The 25,881-nt window shown below is 45.4% G+C and overlaps 1 protein-coding gene across 1 annotated transcript in view; it reads right to left on the minus strand.

Moving 5' to 3' along the window:
• Nucleotides 1-1,505: 1,505 nt before the first annotated feature.
• The window catches only part of CA9 (carbonic anhydrase 9), a 377,380-nt gene continuing 353,004 nt past the window's right edge, over nt 1,506-25,881 (minus strand). The window contains exons 10-12 of the mRNA XM_077267330.1: nt 17,524-17,559; nt 17,353-17,446; nt 1,506-4,438 (exon numbers count right to left, since the gene is read on the minus strand). Of these exons, the coding sequence (XP_077123445.1) occupies nt 4,375-4,438; nt 17,353-17,446; nt 17,524-17,559 (194 nt within the window). The 3' untranslated portion in view covers nt 1,506-4,374. The remainder of the gene's footprint in view (nt 4,439-17,352; nt 17,447-17,523; nt 17,560-25,881) is intronic.

Genomic DNA, 25,881 nt, shown 5'->3' on the forward strand with positions numbered 1-25,881 from the left:
TCTCCTCCATACATCTGTGACCTCGTCTCCCGGTACTTACCTACACGCAACCTCCGATCCTCACAAGATCTCCTTCTCTACTCTCCTCTTATCTCTTCTTCCCACAACCGCATCCAAGACTTCTCCCGTGCTTCCCCCATACTCTGGAACTCTCTACCCCAACACATCAGACTCTCGCCTACCATAGAAACCTTCAAAAAGAACCTGAAGACTCACCTCTTCCGACAAGTCTACAGCCTGCAGTGATCCTGAACCTGCTGAACCGCGGCACAACCAGCTCTACCCTCTCCTAGTGTATCCTCACCCATACCCTGCAGACTGTTAACCCTCGTGGGCAGGGTCCTCCCTCCTTATGTACCTGTATGCCTTGTTTTTTTTGCTCATGTTTAATTGTATTTGTCTATATTTGCCCCCTTTTCACATGTAAAGCGCCATGGAATAAATAGCGCTAAAAAAATGTATGATAATAATAATAATAATAACTCCTAAAATGAATAGTGGAGTGGAGATCTGACCCCTCTTCTCTGCTCCACATTTGTATTTGTGTCCTGAGGACAATGGATTCGGTACTGTCCAGCTGGTTTCGGAACGGTTTGGAGGTATGTTGTGCTCCCTCTAAAAAGGGATGTCAGGTGTGCGATTCCTAGACCGAACAAACAATGGGATTATATTATGAGGTGGGTTAATATCAGATTCACACTAGAGCTTGTCCTCGCCTGTTATTTTATGACTACTCTTATTATGACTATTGTTACTGTATTAAATAATTACTTTTCTTTCATATTTATTATTACTATTATTTATTTTTGTATTATATTATATCACTATTATTTTATTATTACTTTTATTACTTCATTATTAATATTATTCATATATTATTATTGTTTATATTATGTTATTATGAATATTATTTATACTAATTTATATTGATTTTGTAATTGGTGTTTTATTATTACTATTTTTAATAACAATTGCTGTGATAATTTATTATTTTTATTTCTTCATTAATATTACATTGTTTTAGATTTATGTAGATTTCCATGTTATTATTATTATTGTTATTATTATATTACTATTCTTTTACTATTACTGTCTGAATGTATTATTATTATTATTATTATTATTATTCCAGACTCCACTTTGAGGTCGTGTACAGGATATAGGAAGTGACTACAATGTCAGCACCCACATGCCATATGACTTACTGTCCACGGGGCTGGAGGTCTTCCTGCCCCATCACTGTATTGTGGTCCCCATGTTATAGGGTGATGGCGGGGGATGGGGTACAGTTAACCGTCCGGATGCTGGAGCAGATTCCGCCATCTCTCATGCTGTGTTTGCGTATTGAGTCATTATTGCCATGTGTGGAATCTTGGATCTGGGGGAAGGAGTCTGAATTCCTGCTTTCTGCAGTCTCCATTTATGGCCTCCCTCCCTAGACTCCGGACTGGGAAGAAATGCTCAATGATTCCATATACGGAGATCCTCCCGGATCAGGGTGATGGCTCCGAGCCCAGTATATGTGAGCGATCTGCTGAGGATACATTTTATGTACAACACACCTAATCGCCCCAAGGTGAAAAATGTCGTAAAAATAGAATTTATTAATCAGGTTCAAGATTTAAACTGTAACCAAAATGAGGATATTCACAGTGAGGACACGATTACCACGGTTTATACAAATATATTTACTGGTACGTGATATGTCGGTTACACAGAATATATACAGTGTGATATTAGCCCTCATATGTTACCCTAACCCCATACTATCAACACCCAGGACAGGCCCTCTGGTGACACCAAATGACACCTACAATAGCCCATACTACTGAGACCCAACCATGCCCAAGACAGGTGACATGGAATGACTACAGGGAACCAACCCTAATGGTGACACCAAACGCTCACTGGACAGGCCCTCTGGTGACACCAAATGACACCTACAATAGCCGATACTACCGAGACCCAACCATACCCAAGACGGGTGACATGGAATGACTGCAGGGAACCAACCCTAATGGTGACACCAAACGCTCACTGGACAGGCCCTCTGGTGACACCAAATGACACCTACAATAACCTATACTACCGAGACCCAACCATTCTCAAAACAGGTGACATGCAATGACTACTGGGAACCACCCTAATCGTGACACCAAACGCTCACTGGACAGGCCCTCTAGTGACACCAAATGACACCTACAATAGCCTATACTACTGAGACCCAACCATACTCAAGACAGGTGACATGCAATGACTACTGGGAACCAACCCTAATGGTGGCTCCAAACGCTCACTGGACAGGCCCTCTGGTGACACCAAATGACACCTACAATAGCCGATACTACCGAGACTCAACCATACTCAAGACAGGTGACATGCAATGACTCTTGGGAACCAACCCTAATGGTGACACCAAACGCTCACTGGACAGGCCCTCTGGCCACACCAAATGACACCCTACAATAACAGATACTACCGAGACCCAACCATACTCAAGACAGGTGACATGCAATGACTACAGGGAACCAAACCTAATGGTGACACCAAACGCTCACTGGACTGGCCCTCTAGTGACACCAAATGACACCTACAATAGCCGATACTACCGAGACCCAACCATACTCAAGACAGGTGACATGCAATGACTACTGGGAACCAACCCTAATGGTGACACCAAACGTTCACTGGACAGGCCCTCTGGTGACACCAAATGACACCTGCAATAGCAGATACTGCTGAGACCCAACCATACCCAAGACAGGTGACATGGAATGACTACTGGGAACCAACCCTAATGGTGACACCAAACGCTCACTGAACAGGCCCTCTGGTGACACCAAATGACACCCTACAATAGCCGATACTGCTGAGACCCAACCATACCCAAGACAGATGACTTGCAATGACTACAGGGAACCAACCCTAATGGTGGCTCCAAACGTGCACTGGACAGGCCCTCTGGTGACACCAAATGACAGAAACAATAGCCCATACTGCTGAGACCCAACCATACCCAAGACAGGTGACATGCAATGACTACTGGGAACCAACCCTAATGGTGACACCAAACGCTGCACTGGACAGGCCCTCTGGTGACACCAAATGACACCCTACAATAGTCGATACTGCTGAGACCCAACCATACCCAAGACAGGTGACATGCAATGACTACTGGGAACCAACCCTAATGGTGACACCAAACGTGCACTGGACAGGCCCTCTGGTGACACCAAATGACAGAAACAATAGCCCATACTGCTGAGACCTAACCATACCCAAGACAGGTGACATGCAATGACTACTGGGAACCAACCCTAATGGTGACACCAAACGCTGCACTGGACAGGCCCTCTGGTGACACCAAATGACACTTACAATAACCCATACTGCTGAGACCCAACCATACCCAGAGCAGGTGACATGCAATGACTACGGGACAGGCCTTCTGGTGACATGAAGTGACACCTAGGACAGGCCCTACTGCTGACACCCGATGGTATCCAGGAACAGGTCTTTATGGTGCCACTGAAATCCTTCGGGACAGGTCCTCTTGGTGACAAGTACTACGCAGGGCAGACCCTCCTTGTGCCACCAAACAACACCCTGTAGAGGCCTTACTGCTGACACCAAACAGCATGAATGAAATGCCCTGCTTGTGACAACCCCCCCACACACACACACCCACAACAGACCTTACTGGTGACACCCAACAATATCAAGGTCAGGCCCTACTGGTAATAATTCCCCCACAACCAGGACTGTCCCTACTGTTAACTCTGAAAAGTATCAAGGGAAGGCACTGCAGATGACAATGCCTCCACACCCAGGACAGGCCCAATTGGTGACAATCCCCCACATCTCAGGAAAAACCCTACTGGTGACAATATCTCCCACACCAAGGATAGGCTCTCCTGGTGACACCCAAGTACACCCAGGAAATGTCCTACGGGTGCAATTACCATTACCTGAATACTCAAGAGAAACCCTACATGTGACAATCCCTCCACAGCCAAGATAAGCCAATAGGTTACACCCAATAACATTCTAGACAGGCCCTGCTAGTGACTATCCCTTCCACACCTAGAACAGGCCCTACCAATAACAATTTCACCCCAAGAAAACCTACAAGTGGGATAAGCTCTACAAGTGACAATACCCTCCCCACACACAGAATACCAAGGACAGGCCCTCCCACAAAAAACATGACCTCCTCGAGTTACAATTACTCCCACACCACACACCTGACAGATGTCTGTAAGTGACAATCCCCCAAACACACATCTCTATGACATCCTCCCACCTTGGGGTCCACTCTATGTTGCTGCTATATAGACTATATACACCCACAATCCCTTTATCAATCTGTGCCGGTCATGCCATGTTCTCCTCTGCTGTTGCAGCTTTATAGATGACATTTGATTTAGAATCCAACGACCTGAAGGAAATAAGATTAAAGGTAACTAATAAATATATGAACATAACTCTCCTACATATGAGGTCTGGAAAACACTGGACCTTACAAAATATCCTAAACATGAAAGCAGGAATACACTGGACCTGGACTTCTTCCAGCTCTGCTCAGTGAATGACCTGAATGAACTCCTACACTTGAAGGCTGGACTACACCGGGCCTGGTCTTCTCATAGCTCTACTCAGTGTACGACCTTACTAACTCTCCTACACATGAGAATGGGAATACACTGAATCTCCTCTTCTAACGGCTCTGTTCCATGTACTACCTTACTAATTCTCCTACACATGAAGACGGTAATACACTGGACCTGGTCTTCTCTTTGCTTGGCTCAGTGTATGATCCCACTAACTCCTTTACACATGAGGATAGGAATACACTGAACCTGGCCTTCTCACAGCTCTGCTCCATTAATGACCTTACTAAAGGCCCCGTCTCACTAAGCGATTTACCAACGATCACGACCAGCGATGCGACCTGGCCGTGATCGTTGGTAAGTCGCTGTGTGGTTGCTGGGGAGGTGTCACACAGACAGCTCTCTCCAGCGACCAACGATCAGGGGAACGACTTCGGCATCGTTGAAACTGTCTTCAACGATGCCGAAGTCCCCCTGCAGCACCCGGGTAACCAGGGTAAACATCGGGTTACTAAGCGCAGGGCCGCGCTTAGTAACCCGATGTTTACCCTGGTTACCAAAAAAAACAAACAGTACATACTCGCCTTTCGGTGTCCAGGTCCCTCGCCGTCTGCTTCCTGCTCTGACTGAGCCGCCGTACACTGAGAGCAGAGCGCAGCGGTGACGTCACTGCTGTGCTCTCACTTCTCACTGTACGGCGGCAGTCAGTGAGAGCAGGAAGCAGACGGCAAGGGACCTGGACACCGAAAGGCGAGTATGTACTGTTTGGTTTTTTTTACATTTACGCTGGTAACCAGGGTAAACATCGGGTTACTAAGCGCGGCCCTGCGCTTAGTAACCCGATGTTTACCCTGGTTACCAGTGAAGACATCGCTGGATCGGTGTCACACACACCGATTCAGCGATGTCAGCGGGGCCTCAACGACCAAAAAAAGGTCCAGGCCATTCCGACACGACCAGCGATCTCACAGCAGGGGCCTGATCGCTGGTACGTGTCACACATAGCGAGATCGCTATGGAGGTCGCTGTTGCGTCACAAAACTTGTGACTCAGCAGCGATCTCGCTATGTGAGACGGGGCCTTTACTCTCCAACAGATAAGGATGGCAATACACTGGCCCTGATCTTCTCCCAGCTTTGTTTCGTATATGACCTCACTAACTCTCTTACACATGAGGATGGGAAAACACTCGACCTTGTCTTCTCCCGTGTCTTCTACGTGTAAGACCTTATGAACTCCCTTACACATGAGGATGGGAATACACTGAACCTGGTGTTCTCCCAGCTCTGATCTATTAATCCCCTTATTAACTCTCCAACAGATGAGGATGGGAATACACTGGCCCTGATCTTCTCCCAGCTTTGTTTCGTATATGACCTCACTAACTCTCTTACACATGAGGATGGGAAAACACTCGACCTTGTCTTCTCCCGTGTCTTCTACGTGTAAGACCTTATGAACTCCCTTACACATGAGGATGGGAATACACTGAACCTGGTGTTCTCCCAGCTCTGATCTATTAATCCCCTTATTAACTCTCCAACAGATGAGGATGGGAATACACTGGCCCCGTTCTTCTCCCAGCTTTACTTTGTATATGACCTCACTAACTCTCTTATACATGATGATGGGAATACACTGGACCTGGTCTTCTGAATCTGCTCCATGTATGACCTTACAAACTGCCCTACACATGGAGGTAGAAATACACAGTACCTGGATTTCTCCCAGCTCTGCTCAGTGTATGACCTGACTCAAACTCCTACACATGAAGGTTGTAGTACACCAGACCTGGTTTTCTCATAGCTCTACTCAGTGTATGACCTTACAAAATCTCCTAAACATGGAGATGGGAATACACTGGATCTCGTCTTCTCCCTGCCCTGTTCCATGTATAAACTCACTAACTCTCCTACACATTAAGATGGTAATACATTGGACCTGATCTTTTACTGGCTTGGTTCAGTGTATGATCCCACAAACTTTCTTACACATGAGAATGGGAATACACTGGACCTAGTCTTCTCCCAGCTTTGCTCCATGTATGATCTCATTAACTCTCCTACACATGAAGATGGGAATACACTCAGCCTGGTCTTCTACTGGCTTTGCTCTGTGTTTGCCCTTATTAAATTTCCAACACATGAAGATGGGAATACACTGAACCTGGTGTTATCTCAGCTCTGTTCCATGTATAACCTTGCTACCTCTCTTACAGATGAGGGTAAGAATACACTGGACCTGGTCTTCGCCTGCCTCTGCTCCACGTATGACCTTACTAATTCTACATGATGATGGCAATACACTAAACCTGGTCTTCTCCCACCTCTGTTCCATGCATGACCTCATTATTCTCCTACATTAGAAAAGAAATATATTGGACCTCATCTCCTGGCTCTGCTCCATATATAGTCTTACGAACTCCCCTACACATGAGGATGGGCATACACTGAACCTGATCTTTTCCCCACTCTGCTCTGTGTATGACCTCACTAGCTCTTCTACACATGATAATGGAAATACACTGGACCTGGACTTCTCCCCGCCCCGCTCCATGCGTGCCCTCACTAACTCTCCTACACATGATAATGGGAATACACTGGACTTGGTCTATTCCCAGCTCAGTTCCATGTATGACTTCACTACTCTCCTACATGAAGACAGGAATACACTGGGCCTGGTCTTCTGCAGGGTCAGACTGGCCTGGTGGGATACTGGTGAAATGCCTGGTGGGCCCGAAAGAGAGAAGAAGGAAGGAGAAAAACAGAGGGCGCGATGATGTCACTACTGCATGCCCTCTGTCTTGAGCAGCACAGAGAGTCAGAAATCACTGAGCAGTCCAGGCCTTTTGGGTAACGGGAGAGGTGAGTATTTGATTTCTTTTAATGTATGGAGCATTAGATGGGGCCCATTTTACTGTATGGAGCAATATATGCGGCCTATTAGAATGTATTGAGCAATATATCGGGCCCATTTACTGTGTGGAACAATATCTGGAGCCATTATACTGTATGAAGCAGTATATGGGGCCATTATTCTGTATGGAGCACGGTGGCTCAGTGGATAGCACTGCAGCCTTACAGCGCTGGAGTCCTGGGTTCTAATCCCACCTTGGAAAACAGCTGGAAGGTGTTTGTATGTTCTTCCCGTGTTTGCGTGGGCTTCCTCCGGGTTCTCTGGTTTCCTCCCACACTCCAAAGACATACTGACAGGAAATTTAGATTGTGAGCCCCATCGGGGACAGTGTGCAAAACTGTAAAGTGCTGCGGAATATGTTAGCACTATTTAAAAATAAAGATTATTATTATATTTTATGGGGCCCATTAATTATTCTGTATGGAGCATTATATAGGTCAATTATTCTGTATAGAGCATTATGTGGGGCCATTATATGGTATGGAGCAATATTTGGGGGCCATTATATAATGTGTGGCATTATATGAGGCCATTATTCTATATGGAGCAATATATAGGGGAATTATACTGTATGGAGCATTATATGGGGCCCATTATACTATATCGGGCAATATATGGGGCCCATTAAACTGTATGGAGTAATATATGGGCCATTTTACTGTATGGTGGATTATATGGGGCCCGCTATACTATATGGAACAATATATTGGGCCCATTATACTGTATGGAACAATACATCGGGCCCATTATATACTGTGCAAAGCATTCTATGGGACCATTATTCTATATGGAGCAATATATGGCACAATTACATTGTATGGAGCATTATATGCGGCCATTAGTCGATACAGAGAAATATATGGGGCCATTATTCTGTGTGGAGCATTATATGGGCACATTATACTGTATGGAGCATTATATGGGGCTCATTACACTGCATGGAGCAATATTTGGTGCCCATAATACTGCATGGAGGACTATGTGGTGCCTGTTATACTCTATGGAGCACTATATGTCTCCCAATATACTGTATGAAGCAATATATGGTGCCCATAATACTGTATGGAGGACTATGTGGTGCCAATAATACTAAATGTAGGACTATGTGGTGACTATAATACTGTATGGAGGACTGTGTGGTGCCCTTAATACTGTATTTAGGACTATGTGGTCCACATAATACTGTATGGAGTACTATGTGGTCCCCATATAACTGTACGGAGGACTATGTGGTGCCATTATATACTGTGGAGCATTATATGAGGCCATTATTCTTTATGGAGCAATATATGAGGTGATTATACTGTGTGGAGCATTTTATGGGGGCCATTATTCTTTCCAGGTAGTATAAGGAGCCATTATACTGTATCGAGCATTATATGGGGCTCATTATGCTATATGGAGCAATATATTAGGCCCATTATACTGTATGGCACAATATATGAGGCCCATTATATACCGTGTGGAGTATTATATGGGGCCATTGTTCTATGTGGAGCAATATATGGGTCAATTATACTGTATGAAGTATTATATAGGGCCATTCTACACAGAGCAATATATGAGGCCATTATACTGTAGGGAGCATTGTATGGGGCTCATTATACTGTATGGAGCATTATATGGGACCCATTATACTGTATGGAGCATTATATGGGGCTTATTATACTGTATGTAGCACTATATGTGGCCCAATGTACTGTATGGAGCAATATATGGGGCTCATTATACTGTACGTAGCATTATATGGGCCCATTACATTGTATGGAGCATTGTATGGGGCCCATTGCACTGTATGGAGCATTATATGGGGCCCTTTATACTGCATGGAGCATTATATGGGGCTTATTATACTGTATGTAGCACTATACTGTATGTGGCCCATTATACTGTATGGAGCAAATATGGTGCATATAATACTGAATGGAGGACTATGTGGTGCCCATAATACTGAATGGAGGACTATGTGGTGCCCATAATGCTGTATGGTGGACTATGTGATGTGCATAATACTGCATGGAGGACTATGTGGTGACTATGTGGTGCCCATAATGCTGTATGGTGGACTATGTGATGTGCATAATACTGCATGGAGAATTATGTGATGCCCATAATACTGCAAGGAGGACTATGTGTTGCTCATAATACTGCATGGAGGACTATGTGGCACCCATAATACAGTATGGAGGACTATGTGGTGCTCATAATATTGTATGGAGGACTATGTTGTGCCCATAATGCTGTATTGAGGACTATTTGGTGCCCAAAATACTATAAGGAGGACTATGTGGTGCTCATAATACTGTAGGGAGGACTATGTGATGCTCATAATACTGCACAGAGGACTATGTGGCACCAATAATACTGTATGGAGGACTATGTGGTGCCCATTATACTGTATGGAGGATGCCCATTATACTGTATGGAGAACTATGTGGTGCCCGTAATACTGTATGGAGGACTATGTGGTGCCCATAATACTGTATGGAGGACTATGTGGTGCCCATAATACTGTATGGAGCACTATGTGGTGCCCATTATACTGTATGGAGGACGATGTGGTGCACATAATACTATATGGAGGACTATGTGCTGCCCATAATACTGTATGGAGGACTATGTGGTGCCCATAATACTGTATGGAGGACTATGTGGTGCCCATTATACTGTATGGAGGACTGTGTGGTGCCCATTATACTGTATGGAGGACTATGTGGTGCCCATTATACTGTATGGAGGACTATGTGGTGCCGATTATACTGTATGGAGGACTATATGGCGCCCATTGTACTGTATGGAGGATTATGTGATGCCCATTATACTGTATGGAGGACTATGTGGTGCCCGTAATACTGTATTGAGGACTATGTGGTGCCCATAATACTGTATGGAGGACTATGTGATGCCCATTATACTGTATGGAGGACTATGTGGTGCCCATTATACTGTATGGAGGACTATGTGGTGCCGATTATACTGTATGGAGGACTATGTGGTGCCGATTATACTGGGTGGAGGACTATGTGGTGCCCATTATACTGTATGGAGGACTATGTGGTGCCCATTATACTGTATGGAGGACTATGTGGTGCCGATTATACTGCATGGAGGACCATACCACCCCATCCATACTTATAAGTCTGCAGTCACTCTGTGCGCTGTAGGGATTCGCTGGTTTCTGAGCAATTGTAGAATGTACAATAGATATCACTCATGTAATGTAAGAAGTGAAATCTTTGTCATTGTACTGTACTGATAGTTCTTATCTGTGCATCAGGAATTGTAGTATGTGTTAAGGGGCCACTGAGACTCTTTCATCAGGGGCCCATGAAAACCTGGAGCCGGCCCTGGCGACGATGCACATCATGATGAACGCCGGCTCCAGCTGTGACAGGGCGCACTGATGTGTGACGGGCCGCCGACCTCTCAATTCTACTGCTATGTGACGTGAGTGCGCGGCCTGTCACTGAGCATCCGGTCACAGCTGTAAGTGGTAGTGAGTCGCCGCACAGTCCTGAGGAACATTTGTGGACAGTTTATTTCACTTATAGTGGTAAGACAAAGGCGCTGATATGGAAGAAGGTGCAGGGAATTTAGCGACAAAAAAATAACGTTCCAACCCTACGAGGGTCTTATTCACATGGACAAGGCACGAGAGTCAGCTCCACACACAAGAACACCAATTATAAGGCAGGATAGAACCCCGGAGACAAGACACATGAGGACGCTCGTCAAGGTGAATGCCCGAGGGGTAACCTTTATTAATGAAAAACAGGAGAGATTGATGGAGATCCACATCCACAAGAGATAGCGCCCCTGAGGGAGCTGCTGTACCTGGAGACACAGGACTGACAAGACCAATTGTTGGAGCTAGGACGCGCGTCGGGGTAAATGATGCTCAATGTCTCTTGTGTTGGATCTCGTCAGTCCTGTGTCTCCAGGTACAGCAGCTCCCTCAGGGGCTCTATCTCTTGTGGATGTGGATCTCCATCAATCTCTCCTGTTTTTCATTAATAAAGGTTATCCCTCGGGCATTCACCTTGACGAGCGTCCTCATGTGTTTATATAGTCTTGTCTCCGGGGTTCTATCCTGCCTTATAATTGGTGTTCTTGTACGTGGAGCTGACTCTCGTGTCATGTTCCTTCTTCGCAGGGTGAATTAGACCCTCGTTATTTTGTGGTCACTTTATTCCCTGCACCTTCTTTCATATCAGCGCCTTTGTCTTACCACTATATGTGAAATAAACTGTCCACAAATGTTCCTTAGGACTGTGCCGTGACTCACTACCACTTGTTTACAGGGCTCTCCATCCCGATTCACCGGCACCTCGAAGGTCCCACACAAAGTGCACGCCATGGTTTCTTCTTGTTCACTGTCACAGCAGCAGTCAGGGGCCATTTCAATGACCATGCCAAACATGAACCCACAAGAGGACACCGAAGCATGCAGGAAAATGAGAAGAATCCCCCCTTCTGTGATTGGCCAGGGTAGTGGACATAGAAGCTTACATAGGGTTCCCAGGATGGGGACATTATTAAGGTGGACATAAGAGCCCAAGATGGGGCGACATAAGGGAACACAAGATGGGGACATTAAATAAAGAGGCCCAGGATGGGGACATTATTACTGTAAATAGCTCAGGATGGGGACATTATTACTGTAAAGTGCTCAGGATGGGGATATTCTTACAGGACAGGGTCCAGGATGGGGACATTATTATAGTGGACATACGAGCCCAGGATGGGGCTACATAGGGTCCCAGGATGGGGCAACATAAGGCAACACAGGATGTGGACATTAAATAATGAAGCCCAGGATGGGGACATTATTACTGTAAGGGGCCCACGATGGGGACATTATTAAAGTGGACATAAGAACCCAGGATGAGATAACATAGGGTCCCAGGATGGGGCGACATAAGGCAACACAGGATGGGGACATTAAATAAAGTGTCCCAGGATGGGGACATTATTAAATAAAGTAGGCACAGGATGGGGACATTATTACTGTAAGGGGCCCAGGATGGGGACTGGGGACATTATTACTGTAAGGGGCTCAGGATGGGGACATTATTACTGTAAGGGGCTCAGGATGGGGACATTATTATTGTCAGGGGCCCAGGATGGGGACATTATTAAATAAAGGCTCCCAGGATGGGGAGATAATTACTGGAAGGGGTCCATAATGGGGACATTAGTACTGTAAGGGGCTCAGGATGGGGACATTATTACTGTAATGGGCCCAAGTTGGGAACATTATTACTGTAAAGTGCTCAGGATGGGGATATTATTACAGGAAAGGGTCCAGGATGGGGACATAATTACTGGAAGAGGCTTATAATGGGGACATTATTAGTGGAAGGGGACCAGCATGGGGATATTATTACTGGAAGGGGCCTAGGATGGGTACATTATTAAACAAAGGGGCCCAGGATGGGGACATTATTAAATAAAGTAGGCACAGGATGGGGACATTATTACTGTAAGAGGCCCAGGATAGGGACTGGGGACATTATTACTGTAAGGGGCTCAGGATGGGGACATTATTACTGTAAGGGCCTCAGGATGGGGACATTATTATTGTCAGGGGCCCAGGATGGGGACATTATTAAATAAAGGCTCCCAGGATGGGGAGATAATTACTGGAAGGGGCCCTTAATGGGGACATTAGTACTGTAAGGGGCTCAGGATGGGGACATTATTACTGTAATGGGCCCAAGATGGGAACATTATTACTGTAAAGTGCTCAGGATGGGGATATTATTGCAGGAAAGGGTCCAGGATGGGGACATAATTACTGGAAGAGGCTTATAATGGGGACATTATTAGTGGAAGGGGACCAGCATGGGGATATTATTACTGGAAGGGGCCTAGGATGGGTACATTATTAAACAAAGGGGCCCAGGATGGGGACATTATTAAATAAAGTAGGCACAGGATGGGGACATTATTACTGTAAGAGGCCCAGGATAGGGACTGGGGACATTATTACTGTAAGGGGCTCAGGATGGGGACATTATTACTGTAAGGGCCTCAGGATGGGGACATTATTATTGTCAGGGGCCCAGGATGGGGACATTATTAAATAAAGGCTCCCAGGATGGGGAGATAATTACTGGAAGGGGCCCTTAATGGGGACATTAGTACTGTAAGGGGCTCAGGATGGGGACATTATTACTGTAATGGGCCCAAGATGGGAACATTATTACTGTAAAGTGCTCAGGATGGGGATATTATTGCAGGAAAGGGTCCAGGATGGGGACATAATTACTGGAAGAGGCTTATAATGGGGACATTATTACTGGAAGGGGACCAGCATGGGGATATTATTACTGAAAGGGGCCTAGGATGGGTACATTATTAAACAAAGGGGCCCAGGATGGGGACATTATTAAATAAAGGGGTCCAGGATGGGGACATTATTAAAGTGGACATAGGGGCCCAGGATGGGGGCAACATAATGGAGCCCAGAATGGGGACATTAAATAAAAGGGTCCAAGATCTGGGACCTTATTAAATACACGGGTTACATAATTACTGTATGTGTGTCAAGATGAGGAACATACAGTATTGGTTTATGGTGGTCAGTGGGGACATAATTACCGTAAGGGCCAATCAGGGAACATTATTACTGCTGTAATTTAATTTACTTTTGAGGATGCTGTCTTCTATGGGGGAGGACAAAAGAGGGGTCCTGTTACTGTGCAGGGCGGCACTATGTCGCTTTTTTCTTTATCTGACGTAGCATAAAAGTCAGGGAAAAAGTGGGAAATATGCTCTACAAGTGATCACCTGTAGATAACTGCATCTTATTTTCTGCAGAGACGAATCCCGACTGGAAGCAGTGATGGCGGTCTGTGCTGGATCAAATAGAAAAGCGAAGATGAAGGACTTCAACTAGAGGCGTCACTGGTGAGTCAGTGTGTGTATGTAATGTCACCGGTGATCACTGTATTACCTGTATACTGACACTATATATAGAGCTCCTATGTATGTCACTGGTGGTCACTGTATTACCTGTACACTGACACTATATACAGAGCTCCTGTGTATAATGTCACTAGTGATCACTGTATTACCTGCATACTGACACTGTATACAGAGCTCCTGTGTATAATGTCACTAGTGATCACTGTATATCACCTGTACACTGACACTATATACAGAGCTCCTGTGTATAATGTCACTGGTAATCACTGTATATTGCCTGTACACTGACACGATATACAGAGCTCCTGTGTATAATGTCACTGGTAATCACTGTATATTGCCTGTACACTGACACGATATACAGAGCTCCTGTGTATAATGTCACTGGTGGTCACTGTATTATCTGTACACTGACACTATAGACAGAGCTCCTGTGTATAATGTCACTGGTGGTCACTGTATTACCTGTACACTATATACAGAGCTCCTGTGTATAATATCACTGGTGATCACTGTATATTACTTGTACACTATACACTATATACAGAGCTCCTGTGTATAATGTCACTGGTGATCACTGTATTACCTGTGCACTGACACTATATATAGAGCTCCTATGTATGTCACTGGTGGTCACTGTATTACCTGTACACTGACACTATATACAGAGCTCCTGTGTATAATGTCACTAGTGATCACTGTATTACCTGCATACTGACACTGTATACAGAGCTCCTGTGTATAATGTCACTGGTAATCACTGTATATTGCCTGTACACTGACACGATATACAGAGCTCCTGTGTATAATGTCACTGGTAATCACTGTATATTGCCTGTACACTGACACGATATACAGAGCTCCTGTGTATAACGTCACTGGTGGTCACTGTATTATCTGTACACTGACACTATAGACAGAGCTCCTGTGTATAATGTCACTGGTGGTCACTGTATTACCTGACACTACATACAGAGCTCCTATGTATAATATCACTGGTGATCACTGTATATTACTTGTACACTATACACTATATACAGAGCTCCTGTGTATAATGTCACTGGTGATCACTGTATTACCTGTGCCCTATACACTATATACAGAGCTCCTGTGTATAATGTCACTAGTGATCACTGTATATTACCTGTACACTGACACTATATACAGAGCTCCTGTGTATAGTGTCACTGGTGGTCACTGTATTATCTGTATACTGACACTATATAAAGAGCTCCTGTGTATGTCACTGGTGTTCACTGTAAATTACATGTACACTGACACTATATACAGAGCTCCTGTGTATAATGTCATTGGTGATCACTGTATTACCTGTGCACTACATACAGATCTCCTGTGTATAATGTCACTGTGATCACTGTATTACCTGTACACTGACACTATATACAGAGCTCCTGTGTATAATGTCACTGGTGATCACTGTATTACCTGTGCACTACATACAGAGCTCCTGTGTATAATGTCACTGGTGATCACTGTATATTAAATGTACACTATACACTATATACAGTTAAGATTTGATATCGGTGCCGGTTATACCCAGAGTAAGGGACTGTTTCGCCTCCCAAAGAGGGCAGTAAGCTCTAAATGACGCCCAAGGATAAGGGTGTCAAGTTTGTCCACCTGGTAATGGCTAATGTTGTTTGTTTTCCCCTCCTCCCAGTTTTGTTTTGCACCGTTGGTGCACCGTGGCTGCTGGACTGTGTGCTCCTGAACTTTGCCCCACTTTAACGCTTGGGCTGGCCCCATATTTAACATGCAGCCCACCATCGCTAAAAGGGCCCGTGGTCTGCTGAAAGGAGGGAGGGGAAGACTGTCCCCAGAAGCATTATTGACCTTCCTGCAGAGAGACTGGGAGTCTGTTGTTATATTTGTTCATCCAGGTTGCCATGGCCAGGGGTGGCCATGTTTAAGGAGGGGGAGTGTAAGGGGGTGGTAGGTTCCCTCAGTTGCACCCTCCTCTCCTTCAGTGTGACCCCCTGTGCACTGTATATAAATATGTTATGTATTCTTAATGTATCATGCTGTGTTTGCCTGGTCCTAATGTTTACTATTGTAATGTATGTAACTGTGTGTTAGAAGTAGGGAAAGAGTTAAGTAACTTAGGGGGCTGGGTCAGCAGCATCCAGAGCAGACACGAAGTCTTGGTCTGCAAGTAGAAAGCCTGGCACGTTGTCTAGGGCAGATGTGTGATACAGATGGACGGTGCATTGCCAGGCTCCCGAATGGGAGAGATCTGCTGCCCCGGACCAAGGAGCTATACTGACTGAATGCTAACAACACAGGTCCCCAGGACTTGGGAAGGGCCTTCGCTGAAGGAGTCTCAGGTGCCCAGATGCCAGCGATTGGATGATTGCGGATCTTGGCCACTGTGAACGTTGTGGGTACGGCCGCAGCACGTGAAGTGTTGAAATTGTCTTTTTGTCCATCCTGCATTGTTTGTTGAATAAAAGTTCCTTTTCCCTGTTGGAGTACAGCTGCCTTCCAGACTCTTATTTGCCTGGACTGCTGGGACCAGAGGAATAGAAGGTAACCTGTGGGGAAAGCTGTGTTGGTCCCGTCTGTCTATGTGCAAGGGACCGGGGGTGCTCACTGACCGTTTGCTCAGCGGATTCTGTCTATGTACTGTGCCTTTGAACAATTCACCACATCTACCATAGGTCAGCCTTGTTACACATGTACTAGATAGCTGTCTTGCCTCAGTTTGTGCTCCTTCACATGCTAGATCCTGCCCAATCTAGAGGATTCTAGGAGCGGGGTGGTGGAGGTCATTGGGATGTAACCCCTTGTGCTCCACTATCACTCATGAACCCCTATTTTGGAGCAGATTGGTTGGGATACAGTCACGGGGTGGATCCGCTCTCGCCAGTCATGTTACCTTTGGTTCCTCTTCCGGCTTTTCCTCACATATACATAAAACGCCACCGCTGTAACCGCAAAGAGGACGCCAAATAAAATGGCTAACATGTCACCTGTACAGGGAAGGGGAGGCGTTAACCGAGAAATTTGGAGGCCATGTTCAATGTCATCACTGACAGGTCATCATTACCTGTTCCCAACGCAGAGGTTCCCTGACCGTGATCACCTGTGCAGGAGACAAACCGCAGGGTAAGGAGGGAACACAAGAACACAACAGACATGGAGTACATGATAGATGGAGGCTCTCTAAATACAGGTCACATGGGACACAGGCGGGATATAGGGCACGACGCTCCTCACACTGGACACACGCTAGATATAGGGCACGAAGCTCCTCACACTGGACACACATCACATAGAGGGTACAACACTCCTCACACTGGACACAGGGAAATACGCTCCACACTGGACATATGCCGGATATAGGGCAATATACTCCTCACACTGGACATACACCGGGTATAGGGCAATATACTCCTCACACTGGACATATGCCGGATATAGGGCATGACGCTCCATACACTGGACACACGCTAGATATAGGGCACGAAGCTCCTCACATTGGACACACACCGGATAGAGGGTACAACACTCCTGACACTGGACATAGGGAAATACGCTGCACACTGGACATATCCCGGATATAGGGAAATACGCTCCACACACTGGACACATGCTAGATATAGGGCAATATACTCCTCACACTGGACATACACCAGATATAGGGCAATACACTCTTCACACTGGACATACACCAGATATAGGGCAATATACTCCTCACACTGGACATACACCAGATATAGGGCAATATACTCCTCACACTGGACATACACCAGATATAGGGCAATACACTCTTCACACTGGCACACGCTAGATATAGGGCACGACGCTCCTTACACTGGACAGACACCGGATAGAGGGGTACAACATTTCTCACACTGGACACATGCCGGATATAGGGCACGACGCTTCTTACAATGGACACACACATATAGGGCATGTCACGAAAAGGGGGGTGACCTTTGGCCAGCACACGGCTATCACATGTGCAGGGGGCTTATCTTAGTTATCCCACCACTGCTAACGTGATAAAATCACAAACAAGGCTATTGACTTATCAATTTACCGCAGGGGCTTATTTTAGTTAGCCCACTGCTGCTACAATATGTCACGAACTGCAGGAATTTATGCATATCCCGCTTTCCAGTTCTGCCTCGGAACTTGCAGCTCTCCAGCGCCCCTCTTACCCTCAGGTCAGTCAGGGAACTACACCTAGGATAATTAGTTGCCTGATGTGCCGCTTCACTGTGGACTGGCTATCAGGCACGCTGCAGCGAGAAAATTATAAATGTTCAGGCCGCAGCTAGACAATGGCTTATAAAACACCGTTCTGTCACTGCCAGCTTTACCCACCTAGCCCAGAACACACTTCGCTGCCACCAGCTCAGATTCCTCAACAGTGGGGTTCGAGACAACCCAAATTAGAAGCGTAATTAACTTCAGGCACATGAAAATTAGTTATAGAACATGGAGAAGACAAACTAATACATTTTATATTTTACTCCAAAAAGGTAGGCAGTGTTTACAAAAGGTATATAAAGATTTAGCAATTTGAGACAATTAAGTTATACACAAGCAATTACAAAAAAAAGGGATTAAAAAATATGAACACTCACATGTTGCTTAGATCGTTCCAGGCTAACCAGGCTGATGGGAGGAGCCAGACATCCCAATGCATCAAAGGGTCTTGGTGCAACAGCTTCTCAGGCAAGACTGAAGGCTGGGCTGACTGGCAGTAACTTATACTTGTAGGCTGTGACATCACTAAAGGGGGTTGAGTTACCATCGCCCTCCCCTTTTCTCAGAGGTACAGATTTGCTAGCAACACTTATCCTTATCCTAACTTGCCTGGAGAATCTCGCAGAGCAACGGCACACACATCATTCATCTTATATTGAAATTAGCTTTCTAATGATACCACACTCGGACTAGCTATTCCACAAAGTTCAGGAGAAATCCATTTCTCTGGTTCTTTTGGAGCTAGAGTTTAGCAAAAGGCACCGTAGCGAAGTATATCAAAGCACGTTCTGAATATGCATCTGTCATATTTCTATTACACAATGGCATTGCATTACGGCTTCTGTAATTTCTCCCTCCCAATACAGCAAGCACATGGATTTCAGACAAAGAGACTTGTACACACTCCTTGCTAACTAAAATTCCTACAGGAGGGGGGAAGGAAGGAGAGAGGAGAGGGTGTAAGGTTACAGGCAAGCCAGGGAAGGTTCCAGGTGGTGTGTCTTGGACCATGGTCACATGTGCAAAAATCCCTCAGACCATGGCATTTTACATTATTGTGACAGGGCACGACAATCCTCACACTGGACACATGCTGGATATAGGGCAATACACTCCACAAACTGGACACATGACGGATATAGGGCACGACGCACCTCACACTGGATGTCAGGACTCTGAACATTTTTATTACCTTTTGTGCATTACAGCCCTTTTCCAAGATGGCATCTTTGTTCTCATGTGCACTGTGTCTTCCTGCTATAAAACTCCACCCCAGCCTTCAGTCTGTGCTAGAGTATTCTGCCTTGCATCCAGCTCCTGACCTCTGATTACTCCCTGGCTATACACCTGCTCCTGTGAACCTGTGTGGTGATCCTGCTACTCTGCTCTGAGTTCCTGCTGCATACACAAGTTTCCAGTAATCCTCCTTCATCTGCTGCTCGTGTTTATTTCCATCTGCATTTGCTGGACATGTAAGCTGTACTGCTCTGCAATAACCTGAGACTATTAACCAGGCCTCCCTGGTTGAGCTAAAGATATTATTTGAACTGCCTTATAAGCAAATGTATCTGTGTTTGGACTAAAGGTACCGTCACATTAAGCGACGCTGCAGTGATATCGACAACGATGCCGATCGCTGCAGCGTCGCTGTTTGGTTGCTGGAGAGCTGTCACACAGACAGCTCTCCAGCGACCAACGATGCCGAAGTCCCTGGGTAACCAGGGTAAACATCGGGTTGCTAAGCGCAGGGCTGCGCTTAGTAACCCGATGTTTACCCTGGTTACCAGTGTAAATGTAAAAAAACAAACACTACATACTTACATTCGCGTCCCCCGGCGTCCGCTTCCCTGCACTGTGTAAGCGCCGGCCCTAACAGCAGAGTGGTGACGTCACCGCTGTGTTTTAGTTTACGGCCGGCACTGACACATTCAGTGCAGGAAGCTCTGAGCAGCAGCGCGGACGCCGGGGGACGTGACAGACATCAGAAGGTGAGTATGTACTGTTTTTTTTTTTTACTTTTACAATGGTAACCAGGGTAAATATCGGGTTACTAAGCGCGGCCCTGCGCTTAGTAACCCAATATTTACCCTGGTTACCATTGTAAAACATTGCTGGCATCGTTGCTTTCGCTGTCAAACACGACGATACAAGCCGATCTGACAACCAAATAAAGTTCTGGACTTTATTCAGCGACCAGCGATATCACAGCGGGATCCAGATCGCTGCTGCGTGTCAAACACAACGATATCGCTATCCAGGATGCTGCAACGTCACGGATCGCTATCGTTATCGCTGCAAAGTCGCTTAGTGTGAAGGTACCTTTAGACAAGGATTTATACGTGTCAAGTTTCCTCAAGAATAATTGTGCTTCATAGACTTTCTGCTTGATTGCATTTTCCTCTGAAGCTTCCTATAGACTGCTAAGCTGCGTTTATTATTTGCACCAAATGTTGTGGACTTGAGTTTCTCTCTGCACCTGTTTGAATCACCGTGTGATAATATAGACTTTACCACTTATAAAACTGTGTCCTGTAGTTGTCTAGTTCCACGCAAAGAGTCTCCTGAGTTATCCCCTATAATTATTACAGGATACTCTAGCCACAAAATAGGAGACTGCTGGAACAATGACTGCAGAAAGCAGATTAGAGCAGGTGTTTTCCATAATTAGATCACTGCAGAAAGATGTGGAAGGTCTGCAAAAGAAGTTTAGAAGCTTTGAACACAATCAACAAATGTTTGAACAAACTTTGCAGGACTTAAGCAACCGCATGGCAGCCCAGGAAAACAAACTTGCTGGCATAGAGTCCCAGTATGGACGGGCTTTTCAGGACATAAGCACGCAAATAGCTGCACAAGTGACTTTACCCTCTGGGCAACCGCCACCAGCTAGCCCACCTAAGTTGCCCCCATTCAGATTTAATGGTGATCGTGACAAATTTTGTGGCTTTGTGAATCAATGTATGCTATATTTTGATGTGCATGCTGACTGTTTTCCTACTGATAGATCCAAAGAATTGTGTGTAATAATGCTACTGACCTCACGAGCGCTCGCCTGGGCGAATCCGATGATTGAGTCGTGACCCACGGTTAAATAACTTGGATGATTTCTTGGCCGCTATGGCATTAATGTTTGATGATCCTAAACGCCGTGCAACCGCTGAATCTGCTTTGTTGCCTTTACGCCAGGCAAAACGTTCTGTTATTGAGCATGCCACTGAATTCAGGAGATTAGCAGTAGATACAATTGGGACAGTTATGCACAATTGCCTATTTTTAAAAGGGGTCTGTCTAGTACTGTAATAGATGAACTAGCTCGCTCTGAGTCACCACAAGAGGTAGAGACATTTATACAGCATAGTGTTCGCATAGACATTCGCCTTACTGAGCATAGGCAGGAGAAATGTGCTGCATATAACCGTGTTTCTAACTGTTCCCTTCCTTCCAAAGAGCCTGAAGGTAAAACATCTCGGGAGGAGGAGGCGGTGCCCATGCAAATTGATTCCATTCAGAGGCGCGAGATCAATGAGCGCCGGGAGCATCGCCTTCGTGAAAGTCTATGTTTCTACTGCGACCAGTCTGACCACTTCTTGATCAATTGTCCTAAGTGTCCAAGACGGCCTAACAAGGTGCTAGCAGCATTAGGGGAGTATGACAACTGTGATGATGAATCTGACATCTCTGAATGTAGCCTGCCTTTAAACACTGTATTCCATTCACTTTCTATGACTTCACCCCCCAAGGAGCTGATGGAAAAGAACTCTCACTGTTCTCTCCCTATTAAGATCCTGTGTTCAGGACAGTAGATTTCCAGTGCAGCTATGATTAACTCTGGTGCAGGTGGCAATTTCATGGATATCGCATTTGCCAAGGAACATGGTATTGAAATTCAGCAAAGAGCCTCTCCAATTACCATGGAAACAGTGGATGGGTCACCTTTAATCTCTGGGCCTGTGGATCAGGTGACTGTACCCCTTGAAATTTTGTTGGAGCCTAATCATCAGGAGCAACTTTCTTTCTTGCTAATTTCTTCTCCTCATTTTCCTGTGATTTTAGGCATTCTTTGGTTGCGTTCGCAGAACCCAATTATCAGCTGGGAGACCAAGGAGATTATCTTCCCAACAAGGAGCAACTCAGCGCTAACAGAAGCTGTCCCTGAGTCCACGGCAACGGAACCACATGTACAGGTATTTTCTTTACCTCCAGCATATAAAGAGTTCTCTGACATCTGTGACAAGAAGAATGCAGATCAGCTTCCTCCACACAGGCATTATGACTGTCCCATTGAGCTGTTTCCTGGAGCAGCTATTCCTTTTGGTAACGTATACCCTTTGGCGGCACCTGAGATTCAAGCCTTAAAGGAGTATATTGATGAAAATCTGGCCAAAGGATTCATACGTCCTTCTTCCTCACCAGCAGGGGCACCTATCTTTTTTGTAAAGAAGAAGGATGGGACCCTGAGACCCTGTGTTGACTATCAAGAACTCAATAAGGTAACCGTACGAAACCGTTACCCTTTGCCTCTGATTACCGAATTACTGGAAAGAGTCCGCCATGCTAAGGTGTTCTCTAAACTGGATCTTCGTGGGGCTTATAATTTGGCGCGTATTCATCCAGGGGATGAGTGGAAGACTGCATTCAGATGCCGGTATGGACACTTTGAATCTCTTGCGATGCCCTTCGGGCTTTGTAACGCCCCTGCAACGTTTCAACACCTTGCTAATTACATTTTCAGAGTTTTGTTGGACCAGTTTGTAGTGATCTATTTGGACGATATACTAATCTTTTCTGACTGTCTACAGGAACATGAAGAACATGTCAAAACTGTTTTAAGACGTCTAAAAGAGAACCATCTGTATATTAAGCCGGAGAAATGCGAGTTCCATCGTTCTGAGATACAGTTCTTAGGTTATATCATCTCTCCCCAGGGGCTGAACATGGAATCTGGTAAGATTTTTCTCTTGGGAACCTGTGGAAAACATCAATGCCCTACAGAAGATTTCTCGTTTTCATCAGAGATTCCCTGAGAAACCAGGTCCAGGATCGTCCTGAGGCCACTTCTAAGGAGGGAGTAATGTCAGGACTCTGAACATTTTTATTACCTTTTGTGCATTACTGCCCTTTTCCAAGATGGCGTCTTTGGTCTCATGTGCACTGTGTCTTCCTGCTATAAAACTCCACCCCAGCCTTCAGTCTGTGCTAGAGTATTCTGCCTTGCATCCAGCTCCTGACCTCTGGTTACTCCCTGGCTATACACCTGCTCCTGTGAACCTGTGGGGTGATCCTGCTACTCTGCTCTGAATTCCTGCTGTATACACCAGATCCAGTAATCCTCCTTCATCTGCTGCTCGTGTTTACTTCATCTGCATTTGCTGGACATGTAAGCTGTTTCTGCTCTGCAAAACCTGAGACTATTACCCAGGCCTCCCTGGTTGAGCTAAGATATGATTTGAACTGCCTATAAGCATATCTATCTTATTCTGGACTAAGACACAGATTTATTCGTGTCAAGTATCCTCAAGAATAACTGTGCTTCATAGACTTTCTGCATGATTGCGTTTTCCTCCGAAGTTCCCTATAGACTAATAGATTAATATTTACACCAAGTGTTGGGGACTTGAGTTTCTCTCTGCACCTGTTTGAATCACCGTGTGATAATATAGACTTTACCACTTATAAAACTGTGTCCTGTAGTTGTCTAGTTCCATGCAAAGAGTCTCCTGAGTTATCCCCTATAATTATTGCACTGGAACACATCAGATATAGGGCATGACACTCCTCACACTGGACACATGCTGGATATAGGGCACGACGCTCTTCACACTGGACACACGCTAGATATAGGGCACGACGCTCCTCACACTGAACACATTCCGGATATAGGGAAATACACCCCACATCTTGGACACCCGCGGGATATAGGGCAATAAATTCTACACACTGGACACACGCCGGATATAGGGCAATACACTTTACACACTAGACACATGCCGGATATAGGGCAATACACTCCATACACTGGACACATGCCAGATATAGGGCAATACACTCCACACACTGGAAAGACACTGGATAAAGGGCAATACACTCCACACACTGGACACATGCCGGATATAGGGCAATACACTCCATACACTAGACACACACCGGATATAGGGCAATACACTCCAAACATTGGACAAACGCCGGAAATAGGCAATATACTCCACACACTGGAGACACGATGGATATAGGGCAATATGCTCTATGCTCATCACACTGAGCACACACTTTGCATTGGTCACTGGGCTCATCAAATGCATCACACACTTTATATTGAGTACTGGGCTCATCACATGGGGCACGCTCTTTATATCGGGCTCTTGGGTCATCATTTGGGGCACACGTTTAATATTGGGCACTGGGCTCATCACATGGTGAACACACTTTATATTGAGCACTGGGCTCATCACATGGGGCACACACTTTATTTCGGGCACTGGGCTCATCACAATGCACACACTCTTTATAATGGACACTGGGCTCATCACATGGGGCACATATTTTTTATTGGACACTGGGCTCATCACATGGGCCACACACTTTATATAGAGCACTGGGCTCATCACATGCTGCACACACTTTATATTGGACACTGGGTGTCAGGAAATTGGAAGAATGTCTTGTCCCAATGTCTTGACCCACTGAAATCTCTACGATCCAAACTCAATGAAATTCAAGGAATGGATTTCTCCATTCTCAGGTCATGTATTCACTTCATGTTTATACTTAAATGAACCCCCATGTCGCACTGAGCATAATGATAAGTTTGTCTTTCTTCTATGAGGTTCACCCTAATAGATATGGGTGATAGCAGGATTTCATATCTTTCAAAAATGGGAGTATTCAGCCACCCCATGAGGTCAGCACAGGTACAAAATAGTGGGAGGTCACTTTGCACTAGTCTTTGTCCAGGCACCTAGCTGAGAGTCGCTCTGTGATGCATTTTGATGCATCGCCCCTCCCCTACGACGCATGGTCTGCCATAAAATGAAATGAAGCAAATGGATGTTTACTTTCTTCTTTAATCCCATTTATTTTGTGATCGTTCTTGTACATATGATAATTGTCTCCTTTTATATCTTTTTATATACTTTTGTAAACGCTGTCTAACCTTTTTTTGGAGTTAGGGCTCATTTCCACTTGCAAGGAA

Source organism: Ranitomeya variabilis, chromosome 1 (assembly GCF_051348905.1).
Source record: "Ranitomeya variabilis isolate aRanVar5 chromosome 1, aRanVar5.hap1, whole genome shotgun sequence".
In the NCBI taxonomy this organism is placed as follows: Eukaryota; Metazoa; Chordata; class Amphibia; order Anura; family Dendrobatidae; genus Ranitomeya; species Ranitomeya variabilis.